Consider the following 22,128-nt stretch of genomic DNA (forward strand, 5'->3'; position numbering starts at 1 on the left):
GCTTCAGCCACCAGCCTGGCGGGCTCCACAGTGACCAGCAGGGGCCAGCAGGGAGCTGCTAGGCTGGCCAGCAGATGGCTGCCAGCTCCCCTCCTCACCCCCCCCCCACTCTGTTCCCAGGCCCCAAGGCATGCTGGAGGAGGCAGGAGAGAGGGAGGGACTGGGTGTCCCAGGGGATAGCAGAGAGGGGAGCCCTCCCCCTCCCCTGGAGTAACTTTTCTTCGGAAAATATGCTGCCCTGGCCCCCAGCCCAGACCTGAGTCACCCAGCCCCGTTTGCATTGAGTCACAGAGCCCAGCCCTGTGAACCCCTAGGGCCCCCCCCATTCCAAGGCCCCACCCAGAGCACCCCTTCCCCCAGGGAGCAGGGGTCCACGCTGACAACCTGAAGACCCAGGGAGAAGAAAGCCTCGGCTTTATTTGCGGTGTGTGGGGGGCACAGGCTTGGGTCTCCAGGTCCCCAGACATGGGTAGGGGTGGACAGTGGACCAGAAACTCTGGTGGGCAGCCTGGAGGAGGCAGCTGGGTTTTTGTTGCTGTTGCCCATCTTGTTCACTGGGCCCCCAACCTGGGTCAAGCACGCTTAGTAGGTAGTGAAGGCACAGAGAGGCGTGTGGGGGGGGTCCCCTTAGGGAGGGAGGGGCTGTAGCACCAAGAACCCATCCCCCTTTCCCATGACATCCCTGAAAATCCGGGCTGCAGTGAAGCTCGGAGCTGTCATGTCCAGAGGGGGCCACCGTGGGAACATGTCGCGACGTGGGGGGAGGGGGGGAGGTGGCTGGTGCCGGGTCTAGAACCGGGGAAGCTGAGGAAGGAAGGGGGCAGAAATAACCCACGTGGGCTTGTGGGGTGGGGGCGACCTCTAGTGATGTGGGAGCGGGGTGCGTGGAGGGCGGGGTCCCAGCTCTGCCTCCTCTCCCCCCAAAAAACAAGGTGGGGAGAGAATGGATGGGGGGGGGGACTGAGGAGGGACTGTCGTCCCCCCCCCCTTACCCCTCACACCTAAGGGTGTAATGATGGCGGAGAAAAGACAGAAATGGGGGTTGAGGGTCATTTCAACCATAGGCTGCTCGCTTATGAGGAGCGACACGGGGTCCGTGTTGGGGTCACCAGGTGAGTCGGTGCTATGTCCCTTAATAGGGGACCCCAGAGGGTGCAGAGGGACGTCTGGTCCCCACAAAATGCTTTCAGTAGAGTTTCAAGGAGCAAGGAGGAGCCCTTTCCCCCTCCCCCGAGTCCTGACAGCTGGGCATTGCAGGCAGGCAGAGCGCGTGTGGGCCAAGGTAGGGGTTAGCAGGTGGCCGGCTGGGCCCGGGGGCACCCCCACAGGGTTGGTGGGGGTGCCCGCAGGCCCTAGGCGGGCCGGCTCACTCCGCCGAGCCCTTGTGGCGCCTCTTGGACGGTGGCACGAGGCGGCGGGGTAGGTTGGCGGGCAGCCCGTGGCCCTCCAGCTTGGCCTCGATGAGGTGGCTGGCCAGAGCAAACTCCTCGTCGTCCAGCATGCCGTCGCGGTCCACGTCGCTCAGCTTCCAGATGCGCCCCAGCACCGAGTTGGGCAGCTTGGTGCCCACCATCCAGGTCTTGGCTTTGGAGCCGCTCAGCTTGCCGTCGGCCGGGGCCAGGTTGTAGAAGATCTCGTCGTACTTGGACTTGTCCTTGGTCACCACCCACTCGGCCTCATCATCTGAGCCTTCCTCGCCGGTCTCCAGCGCCTCATCCGGCCCCCGCTCCACGAAGGGCCCCATGTGGGTGCCCTCGAACGCGCCGCCCTGCACACCGGCGTCCACACTCTCCAGCTCCTCCTGCCGCAGCAGCGGCATCAGCCTGGCGATGTCCTTCGTCAGCATCTCGTCCAGGGCCTCCAGCAGCTTCGGCTTCAGAGAGTGGAACTTGGTGAAGTCATGGGCCATCAGGAGCTCCTGCAGCCAGGGGACAGACACCAGCACATCAGGGGTCCATCTCCGCGCCACCCATACCTGCTGGGTGTCCGGGAGCAAGTGGTCTCCCCTCTCTGGGTCTTGGTTTCCACCTTAGCTACCATGATCAAAGAGACCTGAATAAAGCATGCCTCCGGGCCTTGGTGTTCACACCTGTAATCCCAGCTACTCAGGAGGCTGATATCTGAGGATCAAGGTTGAAAGCCAGCCCAGGGAAGGAGAGGTTTGGGGTTTTGTTGTTGTTTGGGGTTTTGTTTTGTTTTTTGTCGGTCATGGGGCTTGAACTCTGGGCCTGGGCGCTGTCCCTCAGCTCTTCAGCTCAAGGCGAGCGCTCTACCACTTGAGCTACAGCGCCACTTCCCGTTTTCTGGTGGTTTATTGGAGATAGGAGTCTCACGGTCTCTCCTGCCCGGGCTGGCTTTGAACCACAATCCTCAGATCTCAGCCTCCTGAGTAGCTAGGATTACAGGCGTGAGCCACCAGCGCCTGGCTTGGGGTTTTGGGGGTTTTTTTTTGCTTGGTTTTTGTAAATTATGGGGCTTGAGCTCTGGGCCTGGGTGCTGCCCTTGAACTCTTCAGCTCAAGGTTAGCATTCTACCACTTGAGCCACAGTACCACTTCCAGTTTTCTTTTTCTTTCTTTTTTGTCGGTCGTGGGGCCTGAACTCTGGGCCTGGGCGCTGTCCCTCAGCTCTTCAGCTCAAGGCTAGCGCTCTACCACTTGAGCCACAGCGCCACTTCCGGCTTTTTCTGTTTATGTGGTGCTGAGGAATCGAACCCAGGGCCTCATGCTTGCAAGGCATGCACTCTACCTACCGCTGAGCTACCTTCCCAGCCCCCACTTCCAGTTTTCTGATGGTTCATTGGAAATAGAGTCTCATGGACTTTCCTGCCTGGATTGGCTTTGAACTGTGATCCTCAGATCTCAGCCTTCTGAGTAGCTAGGATGAAAGGTGTGTGCCACCAGCGGCTGGCTTAGTCCAGGTTTTTGGCTGTTTATTTTGGAGACAGAAATCTCCAAGACTTTTCTGCCTGGGTTGGTTTCCAACCTTGGTCCTCTGGATCTCAGCCTCCTGAGCAGCTGGTATTACAGGCTGGAGACACAGTGTGGGGCTGACGCTGACATTTCTTGAGACAGGATCTTGACAGGTAGCCCAAGCTGGCCCTCCTGCCTGGACCTCCTGAGTGCCAGGACCGCAGGTGTTCCCCACTATACCCAGATGAAGAAACTGAAGCTTTTCCTATGGTTTTTCCATCCACTCCACTATGGAAAGTCACCCAACCAGGCTCTGGTGGACCTTTTTGCAGGAAGTACTTTTCACTGTGTGTGTGTCAGGGGGGAAGCCTCAAACCTGCATTTTCTGGCAGTCAGGGAAATCTCCAGGGGAGATATGATGCTCCAGCTGAATCTTGGCAAAGATGACGGGCAGCTTGAGGATCAGCTGCTTCTTCTTGTTCTCCTTCCCAAACACGGAGGGCATCTCTTTCTTCAGGTAGCTGATGATGTAGGCATGAACCTGCGGGAGGGAGAGGCATGGGCACCTGAGCCAGGTCCAACTGGGCAGAGCCTGGAATCTGCATTTCTAGGAAGTTGGGGGAGGGGGGAGCGCTTAAGGGGACAGCCCCACTGTGAGTAGGGAGGGCTCAGCCTGGGTTCTTGAGGTCACATAGACCACACCCCTCACCATTAAACCATGCCTACTCTGGCTTTCTCCACGCCCTCAGATTAGGCCACGCCTCCCCAAGCAGTTCACTCTGCATACCAGGGGCCCCTCTCCAAGCTGGAGACCCAGCTCCGGGCCCACCCACATTCCCAACTCAGCTCCATCTCCTCTGAGACCTGGCCTGGAATTCAGGGCCAGCTGCCACCTCCTCCTCCTGAGCCCTTCCCATCCCCTCCACCGCCCCCCCCCAGCTCTGTCACCCTGACCAGAAATCTGGACTTGCTATGGTTGCACCCATGGCCTGTGCAGATGGCCCTGAGCTGCTGAGCCACGCCCTCAGCCCTTTGATTTGTACTGTGTGTGTGTGAGAGAGAGAGAGAGAGGGGGAGAGAGAGAGAGTACTGGGGCTTAAACTCAAGGCCTGGGCACCATTACTTACTTTGCTCAAGGCTGGTTAGTGCTCAACCACTTGAGCTTCAGCTCCACTTCTGGCTTTTTGATGCTTAATTAGAGGTAAGAGTCTGGGGCAGGGAATGTGGCTTAGTGGTAGAGTGCTTGCCTAATATGCATGAAGCCTTAGGTTCGATTCCTTGGTTCCACATACAAAGAAAATTAATAAAATAAAAAAAGGAAAAACCATTAAAAAAAAAAAGAGTCTCAGGCTGCGAATGCGGGAATGTGGCTTAGTGGTAGAGTGCTTGCCTAGCATGCATGAAGCCCTGGGTTCAATTCCTCAGTCTCGCATACACAGAAAAAGCCAGATGTGGTGCTGTGGCTCAAGTGGTAGAGTACTAGCCTTGAGTAAAAAGAAGCCCAGGGACGGTGCCCAGGCCCTGAGTTCAAGCCTCAGAACTGGCAAAAAGAAGGAAAGGAAGGGAGGAAGGAAGGAAGGGAGGGAGAGAGAAAAAAAGAAAGAGAAAACGAAAGGAAGGAAAGAAAGAAAGAAGGAACTGTCTCTGAGCCTCTCTGTGCTCAAGGTTAGCACTCTACCAATTGAGCCACAGCACCACTTCTGACTTTTTCTGTGTATGTGGTACTGAGGAATCAAACCCAGGGCTTCATGCATGCTGGCCAGCACTCTACCACTGAGCCACCTTCCTAGCCCTCATATTTTGTTTTGAAGACAGTTTGTCACTGACTTTCCCTCAGGTTGGCCTCAAACTCCCCCAATCTTCCTGACTCAGCCTCCTGACTAACTGGGATTACAGAGATGCACCACCACACCCGCTATGTAGCACACACTAGCTTGGAACTCTCAACCCTCCTAACCTCAGCTTCTAGAGTGCTGGGATTTCCACACTACTGCCCATAGGATTTACCTCCTGCAACTTTACCCTGCATCTCCTGCCCCATCTTTCCTTGCCAAATTTCCTTGGCTAACCTCCAGCATGCTAACCTTTCCCCTACCCCAGGTCCTTTGCCTGTACCCCTTGCTCTGCTTGGAACTCTATCCTGATCTCCCTGAAGCTGGCTACTTCATCTCCACAAAATAAATGCCCTGACTGCTACCATAGATCTAGTATTTTATATCTTCACCTTTATCTTCCTTGCAATTTACCTTAACTCATTGTTTTTATCGGCTTTTGTACTTAAGGGTCTCACCATCAGAATATGAGCCCCAGGGGGGCCCTGGGACCTTGTGGGTTTCCTCTGTTCCCAGTCCTGGCACAGCAGGCTCTCAGGAAACACTGGTGGGATAAACCCCTGAACTTAGAAACCTCTGAGCTACAATCTCACTAAATGAATTACTCTGCTCTCATCCAAATGAATGCTGGCCACTCTGTACAGGAAGCTCAGTGATTACGCACGCTCATAAAAAAGAAAATAGAATTAGACTTACAGATGGGGGGGCTCAGTGGTAGAGCGCTTGTCTAGCACCTGCAAAGGTCCTGGGTTCCCTCCCCCAGCCCTGTAAATGACTGGAAGGCTTTGGATGTGCTGGGCAAGCAATGTAGGATCCAGCCCTGGCCCCCACTCCCCAAGAAAGAACTTGTTTGGAAAGAAGTACGTGAGAAAGTACTTAGAGAGTTATTACTTAGCACAGAATCTGAGGGCTAGAGAGGTGGGGAAGGAGGAAGCACCTTTGACAGAGCATGAATGCTTTCCCTTGAGATCCTCTTAAGAGTTCAATCTAAACAGCTGTTAAAGATATTTTTGAAAGCATCATAGGTTTAGAATGTTAAACATGTTGGCAGCCCCGGCTCATTCTGAATCACCTCCTCCACCCTCCGCCTGCCACACGGGGCTCCTGTTCCAACAAGCAGGTTCCTGGTGGCCCCAGGGCCTTGGTGCATTGTTCTCTGCCTGGACACCCTGACACTAGAACCTCCCCCCCTCAGTTCACCCATTCCCTGCCCCCTCCTCGTAAAACAGTCCCTTAGTCCCTCACTGAGCTCCCTTTGGATTGAGTCATTTTTAAATGTCTCATTTCCCAGTAAAATATTATTTTAGAGAAAAGCGATGATTCTTGGCTGTAGCGCCTGGGGCCTGGTCAGGTATAGGTTCTGTCTGGAGTTCGGGGGCACTTGGACCCCTTTAGAATCAGACCCACCTGAAAGCTTGGCAGCAAATACCACAAAACCCTAGAATCCTTAGCTGGGTACTGGTGGCTCATGCCTGTAATCTTAGCTACTCAGGAGGCTGAGATCTGAGGATCACAGTTCAAAGCCAGCCCGGGCAGGAAAAGTCCGTGAGACTCTTATCTCCAATGAACCACCAGAAAACCGGAAGTGGTGCTGTGGCTCAAGTGGTAGAGCACTAGGCTTGAGCTGAAGAGCTGAGGGACAGTGCCCAGGCCCAGAGTTCAAGTCCCACGACTGATGAAAGAAAGAAAGAATCCTAGAAGCCTTCATTTAATGACCTCCACCACTGAGCAAAGCCAGTGGAGTCAGTCACACCTTGCCCTGCATGGGTGGGGAAACTGAGGCATGAAGTTAGGTCATCACCCAGTCCCGTTGCAAAGCATGGAGGATGGTAAAGGGTTAGGGACCGACTAAGTGTGGCTGAATCCTCTGTGCGGGGTGTGTTGGGTAAGTTTGGTCACAGCTGACCCTGAATTCTGAGTCTTGATTGCTCTGAGGGACCCCGGGGGGCTGAACCTGCAGGACAAACCTACGGGAGGGTGTGGCCAGAGAAGCCAATGAACGGGATGTGTCCCGGTGTGCTGGGCGGGGCCTCCTAACGGGCCAATAGGAACTGGGGGCGTGGTCATGGGGAAAGCAGGCGGGAGGGCGCTGATGGCTTTTCCAGGGAGGAAGCGGGGGAAGGTGTCGGGAAGAGATAAGGCTCGTGGGCGGCCCGGGGCCGGGCGTGAGGGCGCGGGGCGGGCTCCGGGGTTTGTCCCGGTTTCCGGAGCCGCCTCCTGCCTGGCGGGGGGCTCCAGGTGTCCCGGTGCCTGGGGCTGCAGCTCGGGCCTCTACTTCCCCAGGGGACCTAGGGGGATAAAGACAGGACAGACACTGGACAGGGAAGAGAAGAGGGGGAGGACCTGAGGCCTGGACGGGGGAGAGACTGGGGGGGGGCGGGGGAAGACCGGACGCCTGGGCAGGACAGGGATAGGGGAACCCCCAGGCCTGGGCAAAGGAGAGAAAGAGGACCCCTGAGGCCTGGGCTTGAGAGGGAGCCCCCCCTCGCCGCATGGTAGGGGGGATTCCTGCAGCAGGGTGCGGCTCTGAGTCACCCCTGTAAGCAAGCTCCTGGACCAACACCGCTCCCCCTGGAACCTTCTAGGCCTCCTGGCTTCCTGCCCCACCTCCACCCTGGCGGCCTCCTGTGGAAATGTTGAATTTGGCCTCCAAAATCGTTCTTACAACAAGGCCTGTAAGCAATGCCTCCCTCTCCCTCTCTCCTTCCTTCTCTCCCTGTCTCTCTCTCCCTCCTCTCTGTAGTTTTTTGCACAAGGTCCCAGGGCCTGACTCCTACCACCGCCTCCCCCACTCCCCCCAGTCCTAGACTGTCAGACACCGGCTCCTCGGTCAGTTTCCCTCGTGTATTCTCTTCCAAGCACCCTCCCTGATTTCCCCAGGGCCAGAGGACCCCACCTAGCTCCTGACCCACCGCGCTGTCCTGTCCTCATCTTGGAATGGGACCTGGGGTGCAGTAGAATTGCTCTGGGTTCCACGTCCCTAGGACTACCAAGCGGGGGCCTGGGCACAGAGGAGACTTTGTTAAGTGCCAGCTTTTCTAGTGAGATCCCTCCTGTAAATATTTGCAGAGCAATTCTGTCCCAGCTGCTGGGAGCACAGGCTTGAAGGACTCCAAAATCCTGGGTCTGTGTGGTTTAAGTATGAGCTGACCAGTCGTGATGTATGGCTGACCCGGCTGACCCATGACCAGGCAATGAGGATGCTGGAGAAAACTACCACCGTGAAAAGAAGGAATTACAAGTGCATCAAAAGGTGTGTGCCGGTCACCCTAGCTACTCAGAAAGCTGAGATCTGAGGATCAGGGCTCAAAGCCAGCCTGGACAGCAAAATCCAAGAGCCTCTTATCTCCAGTGAAGCTTCAAAACCAGGAAGTGGAGCTGTGGCTCAAGTGGTAGTACACCAGCTTTGATCAGAAAAGCTAAAAGCTAGTGCCCAGGCCCTGAGTTCAAGCTGCAGTACTAGCACACACACTGACTGAAATAATAAAAGAAGGCAGAGGGAGACCTTCCTTTAGAGGTTCGGAATAAATCGGGAATAGCCAGGAGGCAAGAGGAAGGTGAGAAAGTAAATGGCATGTGCAAAGGTCTTGGGGTAGACCCTGGGTAGCAAAATGGAGAACGATGGGCAAAGAGTGAGAGACGAGGGAAGAGAAGAAGGAATGGAGTAAGGGAAGGACACCAGTTGGGGGGGAGACACAGTAAGGCCCTGCGTTTGGAGGGGATGAGGGGAGAGTCCCCCCCCCCCCCCCCCCCGCCCCCCCGGCCTGCTCACCCGCACTAGCCGGGCCCGCTTCACCAGGTCGTTGAGCTTGCGCAGCGCCGCGTGGCGCGGCAGGCCCTGGATGTCCCGGAAGAGATCCTGCTCCTCCAGCTCGAAGAGCCGCCGGTTGTCGGGCACCAGGAGCGGCTGGGACCAGAAGGAGCCGATGTAGACGCGCAGCACCTCGGGCGTGCCCACCACCTTGCCCAGGGCCCACATGAGCGCGCCGTAGACGCGCATGAGCTGCTGCGTCTCCACCATGTCGGCCTTGTTGAGCACCACGCGGATCTTGTCCTCGTGGCCCCGCAGGGCGCCGATGGCCTCGGAGAACTCATCCGAGATCTCCAGCTTGTGCGCGTCGAACAGCAGGACGATGAGGTCCACGCGCTCAGCGAACCAGCGCAGCACGGCCGGGAAGTCATAGCCTGGGACGGAGCAGAACAGAGTTCAAGCCCCAGGACTGGCCTGTCAAATACCACAGCGCCGCTGGGGGTGTGTGGCTGTGTGGGCGTGGCCGCTGGGGGCGTGGTTACACGTGGGGCGTGGCTTGTAAGCCCCAATAACTACCAAGCGTTTCAAGGAGCCCCTCCCCTGTATCCTGACCCCTCCCTCCCTAAACGCCCCTGTCACCAGGGCCCCTCTCCAGGACCCCCCCCCCAAGTCAGATTCCCTGGCAAAGGGTCACAGTTCACGTCTTTAATTTGATTAATTAGTTTGTTGTGATTGTCATTATTAATGTCAGTCCTGGGGCTTGAACTCAGTTCCTGAGCCTCTTTGTGCTCAAGGCTAGTGTTCTACTACTGGAGCCACAGCGCCACGTCTGGCTTTTTTTTTTTTTTTGGTCCGATCCTGGGGCCTGAACTCTGGGCCTGGGTGCTGTCCCTCAGCTCTTCAGCTCAAGGTTAGAGCTCTACCACTTGAGCCACAGCGCCACTTCCTGCTTTTTTCTTTTTTGCTTATGGTGAGGAATCGAACCCAGGGCCTCACACATACAAGGCAAGTGCGCTACCACTGAGCCACCTTCCCAGCCCACGTCTGGCTTTTTTTTTTCTGGGTAGTTTGTTGGAGTTAAGAGTCTCATGGGGAAATGGCACTATGGCTCAAGTGGTAGAGCCCCACAACTGACAAAAAAGAAAAGGAAAAATAAAAAGTTTCATGGACTTTCCTGCTGAGCTGGTTTTGAACCTCGAGCCTCAGATCTCAGTCTCCTGAGTAGCTGGGATTACAGGTGTGAGCCACTGGTGTCCAGTTTGTCCCTGAAGTTTTTTCCTTCAAGGCTGGTCCTCTACCACTTAAGCCACAGCTCCACTTCCAGATTTTTTTGGGTAGTTAATTGGAGATGAGTCTCAAGGACTTTCCTGCCTGGGCTGGCTTTGAACAACCATCCCCATATCTCAGCCTCCTGAGTAGCTGGGATTACAGGAGTGAGCCACCATGCTACTCTTCTCCTGTTCCCCTCCCCCTGTGACACTTTTTTTTTTTTTTTCAATCTGTTTCCTGAGTCCTTTCTGCTTCAAGCTCTGTCTTAAATCCTGGAGTCAACACAGACAGAGTGGAAGTGCTGGCTCTCTGCTCACTCATTTCTTCCTTCATTCCTGTCTCCACCCATGAGCTTCATTCACTTCTCCCTACTGGGCTAGGCATTCACTAACTCATTCACCAACTAGCAGAGCATGGGAAAGCAGAGAGGCCTCGCTCTACCATCTGACAGTTAAGAAGACCTGGGTTTGAATCCTGCTCTGTCCCCATTAGCTGTGTGACCTTTAGTTAAGTCAATTAGCCTCTCTGAATTTGTGTCCTCTTCTGGAGGTGAGGACAGGACCTGTCTCACAGGTGCCATTCAAGGGTGCAAGTGAGCGGATGCAGGTAAAGTGCTTGGCACTTAACTGGAAACTGAGGCTGCTTCAGGGCAAGATGGATTAAGACCTCAAGAAAACTGTGAAAAGGAGCTGGGCGCTGGTGGCTCACGCCTGTAATCCTAGCTACTCGGGAGGCTGAGATGTGATGATCACAGTTCAAAGCCAGCCTGGGCAGGAAAATCTGCAAGACTCTTATCTCCAATGAACCACTAGAAAACCAGAAGTGGCGCTGTGGCTCAAAGTGATAGACACCTATAAGGGAAAAAGCTCAGGAACATTGCCCAGGATCCAAGTTCAAGTCCCATGACTGACAAAAGAAAAAAAAAATCACACACAAAAAAAACAAAGAAAACTATGAAAAGAACAACTACCCCCCCCCCCCCATGCTTCTAGGACAGCAATCCTTGGGGAGTGTACATAGACATTTCCAGAGGGGTCAGCTTGGAATGGGAGGCTAGGTTCCCAGGAGACTGACCTACCCTGGGGAAGGGGCAGGGAGGGCTTCCTGGAAGCAGATGACAAGAGGGGACCCCCTGAAACTCCTCCCATCCCCAGCCACGTAGACTGACTTGTTGAATCTGCTGGGCACCAGCAAGCAGCCAGGAACTCTGCTACCTCATTTTCCAGATGAGGAAACAGGTGTGAGAGGATGAAGGCCTAATTCTGCCTGGGAGGAAGCAGGAGGGATGGGGGGACTTGGGGCATTGTTGGGGCAAGGTGGTGGTGAGGAAGGCAGATCACTGGAAGGACGGCAGCTGGGCCTCCCTGTACGTTCCCAGCTTGCACGCACACACACACACACACACACACACACACACACAGAGGCCTGGAAAAGAGTGTCTCCTGGGACAGGGAGGGAAGGAGGGCAGGGGGTTGAATCAGCCATGGAATGAAGACGTGGCAGGGACAGACTAGGAGACACTGGGCCAAGAAAAACAGTCCTGGTTAGCATGCTCACAGCACCTACTATATGCTGAACCACACTATGTGTGTTTCATGGTGTAACTAACAACCCTTCTAAAGAGCTAGGAGGCCCGCTCTACCCCACTCTCCAGCCCTGGAGCAAGCACCGAGAGGTGAGGTGGCTTACTCTAGTGTTACAAGCCCACAGTGGCAGAGCTCAGCTGAGATCCAGCCCAGCCTGGGTGACATGCCCTGTCTCAAAAAAGCCCCAAAATAATAATAAATAGGCAGACGTGGTGATTCCTATGTGTAATCCCAGCTACTTGGGAGGTAGAAGTAGGAGGACCAGGGTCAGGCCGGGCCAGGTCTGTGTGAGACCCAACCTTAAAAATTAAAGCAAAAAGGCCTGGGGGCGTGACTCAAGTGGCAGAGCACAGACCCTGAGTTCAAATCCCAGTAGCACCAATCATATATTCAAGCTGGGAGTGGGGACTTACATCTGTAAATCCTACATCAGGAGGTTCGAGGTGCCCACAAAAAAAGGACCCAGCAAAGCAGGGGCGGGACTGAAATGGGCGTGGCCACCCGGTGACGCACATCGTGGGTGGGCGTGGTCGAATGGGGGCGTGGCCCGAGTTCTAGCCCGCCTGCCTGGCAAGCCCAAAGCCCCCAGTTCAAACTCCAGAGCAGACACCTCGAAAATCGTTTCGTTGTGCTTTGCTTTTTCATGCACATATTCTGTTTTTTGAGTCAGGGCTTGGCCACATGGCCAGCCTGGCTTTGAACTCTCAGTTCACAAAGGTTCACTGCAGACACACAATCCCACACGCCAGACACGCGCACAGAGCTCTTCCTCTGCCGCCCTCCCTCCTGCTGCCCTCGGCGGGGGGGGGGGGGGGGGGGGGGGGGAGGGGGGAGAGGGGAGGGGGATGGCAGGGGGGGGGCAGGAGCACCACTACCCTGGACCCGCATCCCGCCAAACTCAGGCTCCCCTCTGCTCTACTGCCTGTTCCTTTGCTCCAGTTTGACTCCAGGGAGATGGGCGGGACCAGATGGCTTCGGGTGGGCGGGGCCAGAGACTAAAAATGCATTGGGCGGGGCCAGAGAGTTGAGGGCGGGGCTATATGGTGAGAGGCGGAGGCAAAGCTGATTAGGGAGGGGGCGGGGCCAGGGAGGGGCGGGGCCAGCCAAGGGCTGCAAGAGGCAAGGAGACACTGAGAAGGAGCCTGTGGGCGGAGCCTGAGGCTGGGGGCAGGGCATGGGGGGGAGGGAAGGCAAGGGGCTGAGGAGGAGGAGTTGGGTTGGCCAGGCCACAGGGTGGGAAGGGGCAGGTGGTGGAGAACCCAGGCCGGGAGGGGAAGGGTGTCAGCAGAGCTGGGTCGGGCAGGCCCCGCAGGGGTGGAGCCGGCTCCCTCTGGAATTCCCCCCCCCTCCCCCTGCACAGCTGTTTATAAATTCCAGGCCGGGCCTTGGCCCCCACCCAGATCCCCCCTCCTGCCCCTCGCAGCCCCATCTGTGGCCCAGGCCCGAGCCAGGAGCTGGCGAGGCCCAGGCCTCCCTGCGCTGGCTCTGCTCGCAGGCTGCTGAGAGCCAGGCCTGCCCCTGTCCCTGAGGTCTCCCTGTCTCTTCCTGGGCTCCCTTCCACCCTCGGCCCGCCCAGACATGCGGCCTGGGCCTGCACACACGTGTGCCGCCAAGCCTCCCTCCCCACCCCCAGGGAAACCCGGCCTCCCGGGCTCAACCTGCCTGGCCCAGGGGACAGGACCAGGGGAGGCCCCAGCCTCCTCCCTCAGACCCGGGAGTCCAGGCCCCAGCCTCCTCCCTCAGACCTAGGGGTCCAGGCCCCAGCCCCCTCCCTCAGACCCAGGGATCTAGGCCTCAGCCCTCTCCCTCAGACCCAGGAGTCCAAGCCCCAGCCTTCTCCCTCAAACCTGGTCTTTGCCTTCAGACTTGGCATCCATCCTCAAACCCAGGGGTCCAAGCCTCAGCCTCCTCCCTCAGACCCAAGGGTCCAGGCCTCAGCTTCCTCTCTCAGACCCAACCCAGGGGTCCAGGCCCCAGCCTCCTCCCTCAGACCTTGTCTTTGCCTTCAGACCTGGCATCCATCCTCAGACCCAGGGGTCCAGGCCCCAGCCTCCTCCCTCAGACCCAGGGGTCCAGGCCCCAGCCTCCTCCCTCAGACCCTGGGCTAGGCCTTCACTCACCGCGGCTCACTCTCTGTTTGGCGCCTGACAGAATGCCCGGGGTGTCGATGATACTTATGCTCTCCAGGACCTGGTTGGGGAGCTGGGCGCACATGAACCTGGGGAGCAGCAAGGTGAGGGGTGAGTGCAGGAAGGGGGGAGGGGAGCAGGAGAGAGAAAGTGCAGAGAACCCGAGGAGCTGGAGAGATGGACAGTCAGGAAGAGAAATGGATCCATTAAAAAAAAAACAAAACACAGTTCCAGGAGGGCATGGCGGTGCACGCCTGTAATCCCAGCAACTCAGAGGAGGTGGAGGCCAGACAGCCGGACTACTCAGCAAGGACGTGTCGCACTCAAACAAACAACCAACAACAAAAATCAGACTATGTGAAATGAAAGGAAGCCAGAGCCCGCGGCGGAAGCCATCCCTTGGACGTCCCAGAGGAGCAGGAGAGGCACAGAGACGGTCAGTCACTTCTCTGAGTGTGCCCAGCACACCAGCAGCCGAGTCAGGACGGGGCAACCTGGCTGACAGCAGAAGAGGAGGAAGAAGAACCAGGCAGACAGAGGGGGGAGCTGGCGCTGCACAGTAGAGAGGCAGAGTCGGGGTGCCAGGGTACCCCTCCTCATTGGCAGCCAACCACACCTGTTGAGGAAGGTGTTCCCAAAGGGGTTGAGCTTCCGGAAGGGCTTGTCCGGGTCTACCACCAGGGCGTTACCGGGCACAGTGCCCTCCGTCTCCCCGTGCATCACAGCCACGAAGCAATCCGTGGTGGGTTCGGGCCCCACTCGGGAGCCAGGTACCTCCTGCTCCAGCAGGTACTGGATGAAGCTGGTTTTGCCCGTGCTGTACTGGCCGGCCACCAGCACCATGGGCTTGCCGTCGAAGTCGGCATCCTCGAGGGCAGGCGAGTGGAAAGCCCCGAAGCGGTACTGCTCCTCCAGGGGCAACAGCTTGGTCCTGTACAACTCCTTGAGGGCGGAGGTCACTGTGCGGATTGCCTCGGGCTGCTGGCCGCGGGCCCCGCCCCGTTTCAGCCAGCTGAACATGACGGACCACTGGACGGCTGTCTGTGGGAGGAGAGGACATGAGTGGGGGGCAGAATGGGAGGGAGGGAGATGAAGTGGATGGGAAGGGACAAATCCATCTAGGGTATGGCTCAAGAAGGGGAATCTGGGGCTGGGAAGGTGGCTCAGTGGTAGAGCGCTTGCCTTGCATGCATGAGGCCCAGGGTTCGATTCCTCAGCACCACAAAGGCAAAAAGAAAAAAAGCTGGAAGTGGCACTGTGGCCTAAGTGGTAGAGCACTAGCCTTGAGCCGAAGAGCTGAGGGACAGTGCCCAGGCCCAGAGTTCAGGCCCCACGACCGGACCCGAAAATAAAAAAATAAAAAAAGAAGGGGAATCTGGAGGAGGGTAGGTGTGGGTGAGAGGGAACCTTCTGGAAGGAACGCAGACAGACAGACAGACACACACACACACCCATCTCCCCAGTCCATCTATTCCTGCCATGGATCAATTCTCACTGCAATCTATTCATTCCCTACTTCACAAGCTGCGGGCCCAGAAATGAACACAGAGACCAATGGCTCCCACCCCACCCCCCAGTGGGGGACCTGGGCACTAAACAGTTAACAATGCTTGCACAACATTAGGCAGTGGCTCAGGCCTGTAATCCTAGCTACTCAGGAGGCTGAGGTTTGAGGATCGCAATTCAAAGCCAGCCGGGGCAGGAAAGTCTGTGAGACTCTCATCTCCAATAAACCACTAGAAAACCGGAAGTGGTGCTGTGGCTCAATCGGTAGAGCGCTCCCCTTAAGCTGAAGAGCTGAGGGACAGCGCCGAGGCCCAGAGTTCAAGTCCCACATTCAACCAGAAGAAAAAAAAAAAGGTCGAAGCACGGCTGACTTTTGGGGTGCTTCAGTAAGGACAGAGATGTCAGCGTGGCAAAATGTGCTAAGGGCCAGGGGAGTGTGAGAGGCTGTGGGTGCTGAGATCATCAGACATTATCAAGACAGGCAAATGCAATGTTAATCATCACTGTAAAGCAGACAACAGTTCAGCTCGCCTGGCAAGGAACTGTTGGAAACACAGAAAAAGTCGCTCGCCCAAGATTGCTAAGCTGGACACCCATCCTCAGAACGAGTCAGGGAGAGGGCCCATCGCCACCCAGGAGCAGGGAGCATCACCACCAAAGTAGGATCTCTACAGCCCTACTACAGCTCTACTACAGCTCTATTACAGAACCATTACAACACTACTACAGCCCTACTGCAGCTCTACTACAGCCCTACTACAGCACCATTACAACACTACTACAGCTCTACTATAGCCCTGCTACAGCTCTACTACAGCACTACTACAGCTCTATCTCTATTACTGTCCTACTTCCCCCCAGACCTACTGTAGGTCTATCATCTGTCTTATCTGTCAGATTTTTTTTTTTTTTGGTCTGTCCTGGGGCCTGAACTCTGGGCCTGGGCGCTGTCCCTCAGCTTTTCAGTTCAAGGCTAGTGCTGTGCCACATGAGCCATAGCACCACTTCTGGCTTTTTCTGCTTATGTGGTGCTGAGGAATTGAACCCAAGGCCTCATACATGCAAGACAAGCACTCTACCATTGAGCCAGCTTCCCAGCACCTCTGTGTCAGATTTTTCTATCTATCTATCTATCTATCTATCTCTATATCCATTTGTCTCTCATCAACTATCTAAATTATCACCTGTCAGTCTGGTTTTTCTTTTCTTTTCTTTTCTTTTTTGGTTGGTCGTGGGGCTTGAACTCTGGGCCTGGGCACTGTCCCTAAGCTCCATTTTGCTCAAGACTAACGCTTTACCACGTAAGCCACAGTGCCACTTCCAGCTTTTTCTGGTGGTTTATTGGAGATAAGAGAATCACAGTCTTTCCTACCTGGGCTGGCTTTGAACCTGGATCCTTGGATCTTAGCTTCCTGAGTAGCTAGGACTACTGGTGTTGAGCACCAGTGCCCGGCTAGTCAGTCTCTGATCATCATCTGATCTATCTATCTGATTGTTGGTCTGGACATCATTCTTATTATCTTATCATCTATGTGTATCTGTCTAACACCTATCTACCTACCATCTATCTCTGCTGTTCAGCCTCTGTAGCTCCTTTTACTCATCATCTCTGTGTTTCTCTCCCTCCCTCCCTCATCTCCATGCTTATAATTTTAGTGATCCTCAAGAAAACACTGCAAACTGGCTTTGTTTTTTTTTTTTGGGGGGGGCGGGGGTCCGGTTGTGGGGCCTGAACGCTGTCCCTCAGCTCTTCAGCTCAAAGCTAGCACTCTACCACTTGAGCCACAGCGCCACTTCCGACTTTTTTCTTATGTGGTGCTGAGGAATCGAACCCAGGGCCTCGAGCATGCAAGGCAAGTGCTCTACCACTGAGCTACCTTCCCAGCTCCATGCAAACTGGCTTTTTATTTCTTTCCCGTGGACCTGTCTCGCACGCTGGCTCTTCGCAGGGATCTTTGCAAACTCTTTAGCAAGAGGCTGCTGAGAGCCAGGGACAGGGGAAGAGCAGGCCAGCACATGGGGATGGGGGAGAGGGGGGCACAAGGGGGTGGGAGAGGGGCGCACACAGGGCTGGGGAGAGGGGCGCACACAGGGGTGGGGAGAGGGGGGCACACAGGGGTGGGGAGAGGGGGCACACGGAGGTGGGGAGAGGGGGCACACGGGGGTGGGGAGAGGGGAGCACACAGGGCTGGGGAGAGGGGGGCACACAGGGGTGGGGAGAGGAGGGCATATGAGGGGTGGGGGAGAGGGGGCACACGGGGGTGGGGAGAGGGGGAAGCATCCAGCCCTGGGACTCCGCTAGCCAGAGGTAGCACAACTGAGGCAGAGTGGCTGGGAATGGGGGTTCGCGAAGGAGGCGCAGGCCAGGGGCGGGGTGCGGGGCAGCCCGAGGGGCCGGAGCACTGCAGGAGGCGGAGGTGGAGGTGGTGGCGGGGAGGGCACCTCGTCTGGGACAAACTGGGGGGGGGGGCTGGAGGGGCCGAGGAGCTTGGGGGGCGCTGGGTTTGGGGAGCACTGTCGTAGCTTGGGGAGCAGGGGTCCCGGGACGGGGCGCGGAGCACTCACGGGGTCGCGGCGCAGGCGGCGGCGGGGATCACGGTCGGGCGCGGCGCGGCCGGGCCTGGCGGGCGTCAGGAGCGCGGGGAGCGCAGTGCGGAGCGAGCGCGGGCAGCGGGCGCGGTCCGCTGGGAGGGCGGGCGGGGTGGGGCGGGACTGGGCGGGCGCGGCGCCCCCGACCCGGCCCGGGCCCCGGCCTCGCGCGCCCCCCGGCGGCCACACGGCTCCAGCGCAGCGAGCCGGGCCTCGCGCGCTCCTGGACGGCTACATGGGACCAGAGCATCCAACCCAGCCCGGGCCCCGGGCCCGGCCTCCCGCGTCCCCCCTCTGGTGGCCACTTAGGGAAGCGTAGGGTGAAGTCGGTTCTGCTCCCTCCTTGAGCACTGGGCCATCCACCAACCTCCCAATACTAAGAGTTAATAATTGATCCAGGGGTGGTAGCACATGTCTGAAATTATAGTACCCTGGAGGCTGAATGAGGCAGGAGGAACCCAAGTTCAAGACTAGTGGTAGAGCACTTAGCTGGCAAATGCCAGGCTTTGACAAAGTTCAGTTCTCAGCAATGCTGCCAAAAAGACGACGAAACAGAGGAGTTGTACCTGTTTCCCTGCTGGTAAACTTCCTTGAATCTCTGTTTTCCTCACTCCTCTGTAAAGCACCCCTTCCCCAACCCCTGACCATTTCTTTCCTGGCACTGGTTACCCAATCCATTCTGCACATATTTATTTGTTGGTCATGGGGCTTGAACTCTGGGCCTGGGCGCTGTCCCTCAGCTCTTCAGCTCAAGACCAGCCCGCTACCTCTTGAGCCATAGTGCCACTTCCGGTTTTCTGGTGGTTTATTGGAGATAAGAGTCTCATGGACTTTCCTGCCTGGGCCAGCTTTGAAGCACGATCCTCAGATCTCAGCCTTCTGACTAGCTAGGATTACAAGTGTAAGCCACCGGAGCCTGGCTGTTTTCATTTATTTATGAACTGGTACCAGGGCTTGAATTCAGGACATAGCGCAACTTTTTTTCTTTGTAGATCATGGAGCTTGAACTCAGGGCTGTACCTGAGCTTTTTCACTCAAGGCTAGCCCTCTACCACTTAGAGCCACAGCATCACTTCTGGTTTTCTGGTGGTTTATTGGAGAGAAGTCTCCTAGACTTTCCTGCCCAGGCTTCCGATCTCAGCCTCCTGAGTAGCTAGGATTACAGCTGTGAGCCACTGGCACCAGCCTTGTTCTGCTTTTTTACTCAAAGCTGTTGCTCTACCACTTGAGCCATGTATCCAGTCTAGCTTTTTTCTGGTTAACTAGAGATGGAGTGCCTTCCTGTCTCAAATCCCAATCATTCAGCTAGATCTCAGCCTCCTGAGAAGCTGGGCAAAGGGATTCCTTCTGTACTTTTCCTCAGTGGTTGGCTCAGTGCATAGTTTGAAACATGTGGATGTTGGGAGGCTATATCGTAATATAAAGTAAGCGTTTTTAACCACAGTACGTGTGAAGCAAGCTGGACGCCCATATTAAGATAAAAAGCAGCCAGCACCCTGATCCCGAGCAGCTAGGCCAGGAGCTACTTCCCGCGTTTTGCTATGCAAAGTGATTGATATGGGCAGACAGATGCCTGGCAAGCATGACGGAGTGCAAGGTCTGACCTGGCCCCTTGGGGCGCCTTCCCCATGCCCTGCAGACAGCCCCCCCCCATGGAGCAGGAGCTGCTTGCTCGGAGGGCCCTGCTCCCCACCCGGTAGGCAGGGACGGGAATGCCCTCCCCACGTCCCCGCCAAGAAACAACAGGGCCGGAGGGGCGGGAGTACAGTTTTAAAAAAAGGATCGGCTTTTAATTTACAAGAGTTCTAAATGTACAGAATTCTCCTCTTAAAAAAATCGTTATGCACAATAAATACAGTACAAAAAAGTTTATCTTACAGTACTAGTTTTCTCTCCGAGATTTCAAAACGTGGCGCGGGGCGGCTGGATGTGGGGAGAGAAGGGAAGCCCGGGCTGGGGGGTGGGGGTGGGACCCCACGTCTTGCTGCGGCTCGGGCTGCGCGGGACGGGACCGCGTGCGCGCATGCGCGCGTGCACGCGCACAGAGCGACACGGACACGGGTGGACGCGCGCACGCGTGGGGACACGCTGTGTTTTGTCTCGCGGCCGGGGGGTGGAGCAGGAGAGGCCTGGCGGGTCTGAGGCCCTGCCCAGCTCCGGGTCACGCGCGCGTGCCCAGGGCCCCCCAGCCGCGAACACGGGAGGCGTGGGGTGGGGGGAAGGGGAGAGGCCTTTGTGACTCAAATAACTTAGGCGAGGAGGGGTCGGGGTGTCCGGGCTGCGCCTCCCCCCGGAAGGCTGGGGAGGAGCCGGTGTTATCTGTTCAACGTCCTGGCGCCCAGGCCTCCGTTGTGGCTGGAGGGCGGGAAGGGCGCGGGGGAGGCGGGCGCGGGGCCCGCGTGCGGCGCGGGGAAGGCGGCGGCGGTGGCGGCGCGGCCCGGCGCCTGCTGGAGGTTGAGGATGCTGTCGATGGCGCTCTGCAGGTGCTCGGTGAGCGCGTCGTCCTGCGGGCTGTCGCTGGAGAAGCTGGCCTGGTCCACGTCCGGGGACTCGGACTTGCGGCGCTTGCTGGGGGGCAGCGGGGGCGGCTCCCAGGCGGGCTCGGGCTGCGCGTGCGCGGGCGCCGGCCCCGCCCCCGGCCCCGCCCCCGGCTCGCCGCCCTTCAGCACGCGCTGGTACAGCTCGTCCTCCACGGCGGCCAGCTCGCGGATCAGGCCGCTGGTGGCCTCGTCCACCTTGGCGGGCGCGGGGGGGCGCGGGGCCGCCCACGTTCTCCCGGTAGGTCTTGCGCAGCGGCAGGCGCGGGCAGGGCGCGGGCGGCCCCGCGGGCTTGCGGGGCGCGGGCGGCGGGTGGTCGGCGGTGCCGTTGACCTGCAAGGCGGGCGGGGGCTCGGGCGCGCGGCCCGGGCCCGGCGGGGGTGGGGGCGGGGGCGGGGGCGGCGGCTGGTGCACTGGGTCCAGCGCGGTGTTGTGCACCACCTTGCTGAGCCCGGCCTCCTGCTTGATCTTCAGCTTGAGGCCGATGCGGCTGCGGGCCTCGTAGGTCTTGATGGGCGGCCGGTTGCGGGAGGGCATGGGGCCGTCCTCGTCGGCGTCCAGCGAGCCCGAGGCCCGCGCCCAGGTCACCGATGGGGAGCCGCCCGCGCCCCCGTGCCGGATCACCAGCTTGGTGGGCGGGTGCGCAGGGGGCTGCGCCGGGGCGGGGGCCGAGGCGGCGGGCGGGGGCCGGTGGCCCTCGGAGGACAAGGACGAAGTCGGGGCTGAGATGGCGAGGCCCGGGGGCCGCGAGGAAGACACGTACTCGTCTGCGAGGCCGGGGAGGAAAATCCACACGCTCAGGAGGGCTGGCTGAGGGGACCCCCCACCCCACCCTCGCGGCCTGCCAGGTGCACGCTGGACCTGGCTTCGGCAAGAACCTGGGCACACAGGGCTCCCCCTAACCCCCAAGAGCGCCCCGAGCCACGACCCGGTGAGGGGTCCCAGAGAACTGGAAGAGCATGGGCCTGGCAGGGTGCGCCTGTAATCCCAGCTGCTTGAGAGAGCATCTGACAGCCCAGCTCACCCAGCCAGTGCCCAGAGGGCTGGGATTTGAACCAGGGTAGTTGAGGTATAGCCTGGCGATGCTCTTCTAACCTCCCCTCCCCCACCTGCCTCCTGCAGACCAGGGTGGGCACTCGAGACACTGGGAGGAAACACTTGAGGGCTCTTTTTCAGGGTGGCAACACCCGACAAGTATGGAGAATGGTGCCATGGAGGCATAACACCTTGCCTGCCCACCCAGGCCTGCTCTCATTTCTTGGACAGGGCTCTGGCACCACCTGGTGGCCAAGGGAGGCAGAGCCAGGCGCCCCCAACTCTGTGGGGGGAGGGGTCACACCCTCTCCCTTCACAGAGGGATTTGGGGTGCAGCGCCCACTCAGCTTTCACAGGGGCATGTTTTGGGTTGCATCACCCTCTTGCTTCTCACAGAGGGCATCTGGGGTGCCTCGCCCGCCTTGCCTCTCACCTGGCTTCTCCTTGGCCAGCTGCTTGTCCAAGGCTAGGGTGGTCTTCTCCTCCTGAATGAACATGCGGTCGATCATAACCATCTCTGCTGAGGGGCTCACCCTCTGGGGTGGGGGGGAGGAAGAGAAAAGAGTGAGGATGGGGAAGGGAGCGAGGCGTCCAGCCTGGAGGTCCAGGTGGGCTCTTGCTGTCTGTCCTGAGTCCAGGCCTGTGGTCTCCCCTCCATCCTCCCTCCCAGGTGAGGGGGAGATGGGGACCCTACCCGGGACTCCTCCAGGAGTAGGAGCCGGTATTTATTCAGCATGGCCTGGGTGCGTTTCAGCAGCTGCGTGGACACTGTCTCGAATTCCTCGTCCACTACCAGGAGGAAGAGCCAGCAAGGCCCGAGGTCAGATGTGTGCGTATGGAGGGCCCACGAATGCGCACGCGCAGCACAAGCCACAAGTACGCATGTGCAGCCAGGTGTGCCCAGGCTTTACCGCCCCCCCCCCCCACACACCCAGTGCCAGTCCCAAAGCTGGGGGCGGGGAGGGCACAGGGACACTGGTGG

General features: G+C 58.0%; 2 protein-coding genes and 1 long non-coding RNA gene across 4 annotated transcripts in view; all 3 read right to left on the reverse strand.

The window, feature by feature from the left end:
* Positions 1-397: 397 nt before the first annotated feature.
* Ehd2 (EH domain containing 2) lies at positions 398-22,119 on the reverse strand. Of its 2 annotated transcripts, none has more exons than XM_042700455.1 (6): positions 22,115-22,119; positions 14,095-14,519; positions 13,470-13,567; positions 8,516-8,928; positions 3,288-3,452; positions 398-1,918 (listed from the first exon to the last, which is right to left on the reverse strand). In XM_042700455.1, exons 2-6 carry the CDS (start codon positions 14,496-14,498, stop codon positions 1,367-1,369), a joined length of 1,632 nt encoding a protein of 543 aa, XP_042556389.1. In that variant the 5' UTR covers positions 14,499-14,519; positions 22,115-22,119; the 3' UTR covers positions 398-1,366. The 2 variants fall into 2 exon arrangements, with proteins under 2 accessions (XP_042556389.1, XP_042556388.1); XM_042700454.1 differs by lacking the exon at positions 22,115-22,119 and adding an exon at positions 17,550-17,567.
* Positions 13,074-13,453, reverse strand: LOC122125822. The gene is made up of 3 exons (XR_006150782.1): positions 13,380-13,453; positions 13,308-13,341; positions 13,074-13,094 (listed from the first exon to the last, which is right to left on the reverse strand). It is a non-coding gene; the product is annotated as an uncharacterized LOC122125822 (long non-coding RNA).
* Positions 19,337-22,128, reverse strand: part of Bicra (BRD4 interacting chromatin remodeling complex associated protein) — a 34,873-nt gene continuing 32,081 nt past the window's right edge. The window contains 4 exon segments of the mRNA XM_042700456.1: positions 19,337-20,330; positions 20,332-20,878; positions 21,580-21,682; positions 21,841-21,935. Of these exon segments, the coding sequence (XP_042556390.1) occupies positions 19,889-20,330; positions 20,332-20,878; positions 21,580-21,682; positions 21,841-21,935 (1,187 nt within the window). The 3' untranslated portion in view covers positions 19,337-19,888.

The sequence above is a fragment of the Dipodomys spectabilis genome, unplaced genomic scaffold (genome assembly GCF_019054845.1).
Source record: "Dipodomys spectabilis isolate Male_0828 unplaced genomic scaffold, ASM1905484v1 ptg000266l, whole genome shotgun sequence".
NCBI lineage: Eukaryota > Metazoa > Chordata > Mammalia > Rodentia > Heteromyidae > Dipodomys > Dipodomys spectabilis.

What these genes read in the sequence shown, in the direction of transcription:
- Ehd2 (XM_042700455.1), bottom strand. Translation starts at nt 14,498, where the DNA reads ATGTTCAGCTGGCTGAAACGGGGCGGGGCCCGCGGCCAGCAGCCCGAG. An exon ending in GGGAACACCTTCCTCAACAG is followed by an intron (nt 13,568 to 14,094) that starts GTGTGGTTGGCT and finishes GCTGCTCCCCAG; the next exon opens with GTTCATGTGCGCCCAGCTCC. An exon ending in CTGACTGCCAGAAAATGCAG is followed by an intron (nt 1,919 to 3,287) that starts GTTTGAGGCTTC and finishes CCCTGGCTGCAG; the next exon opens with GAGCTCCTGATGGCCCATGA.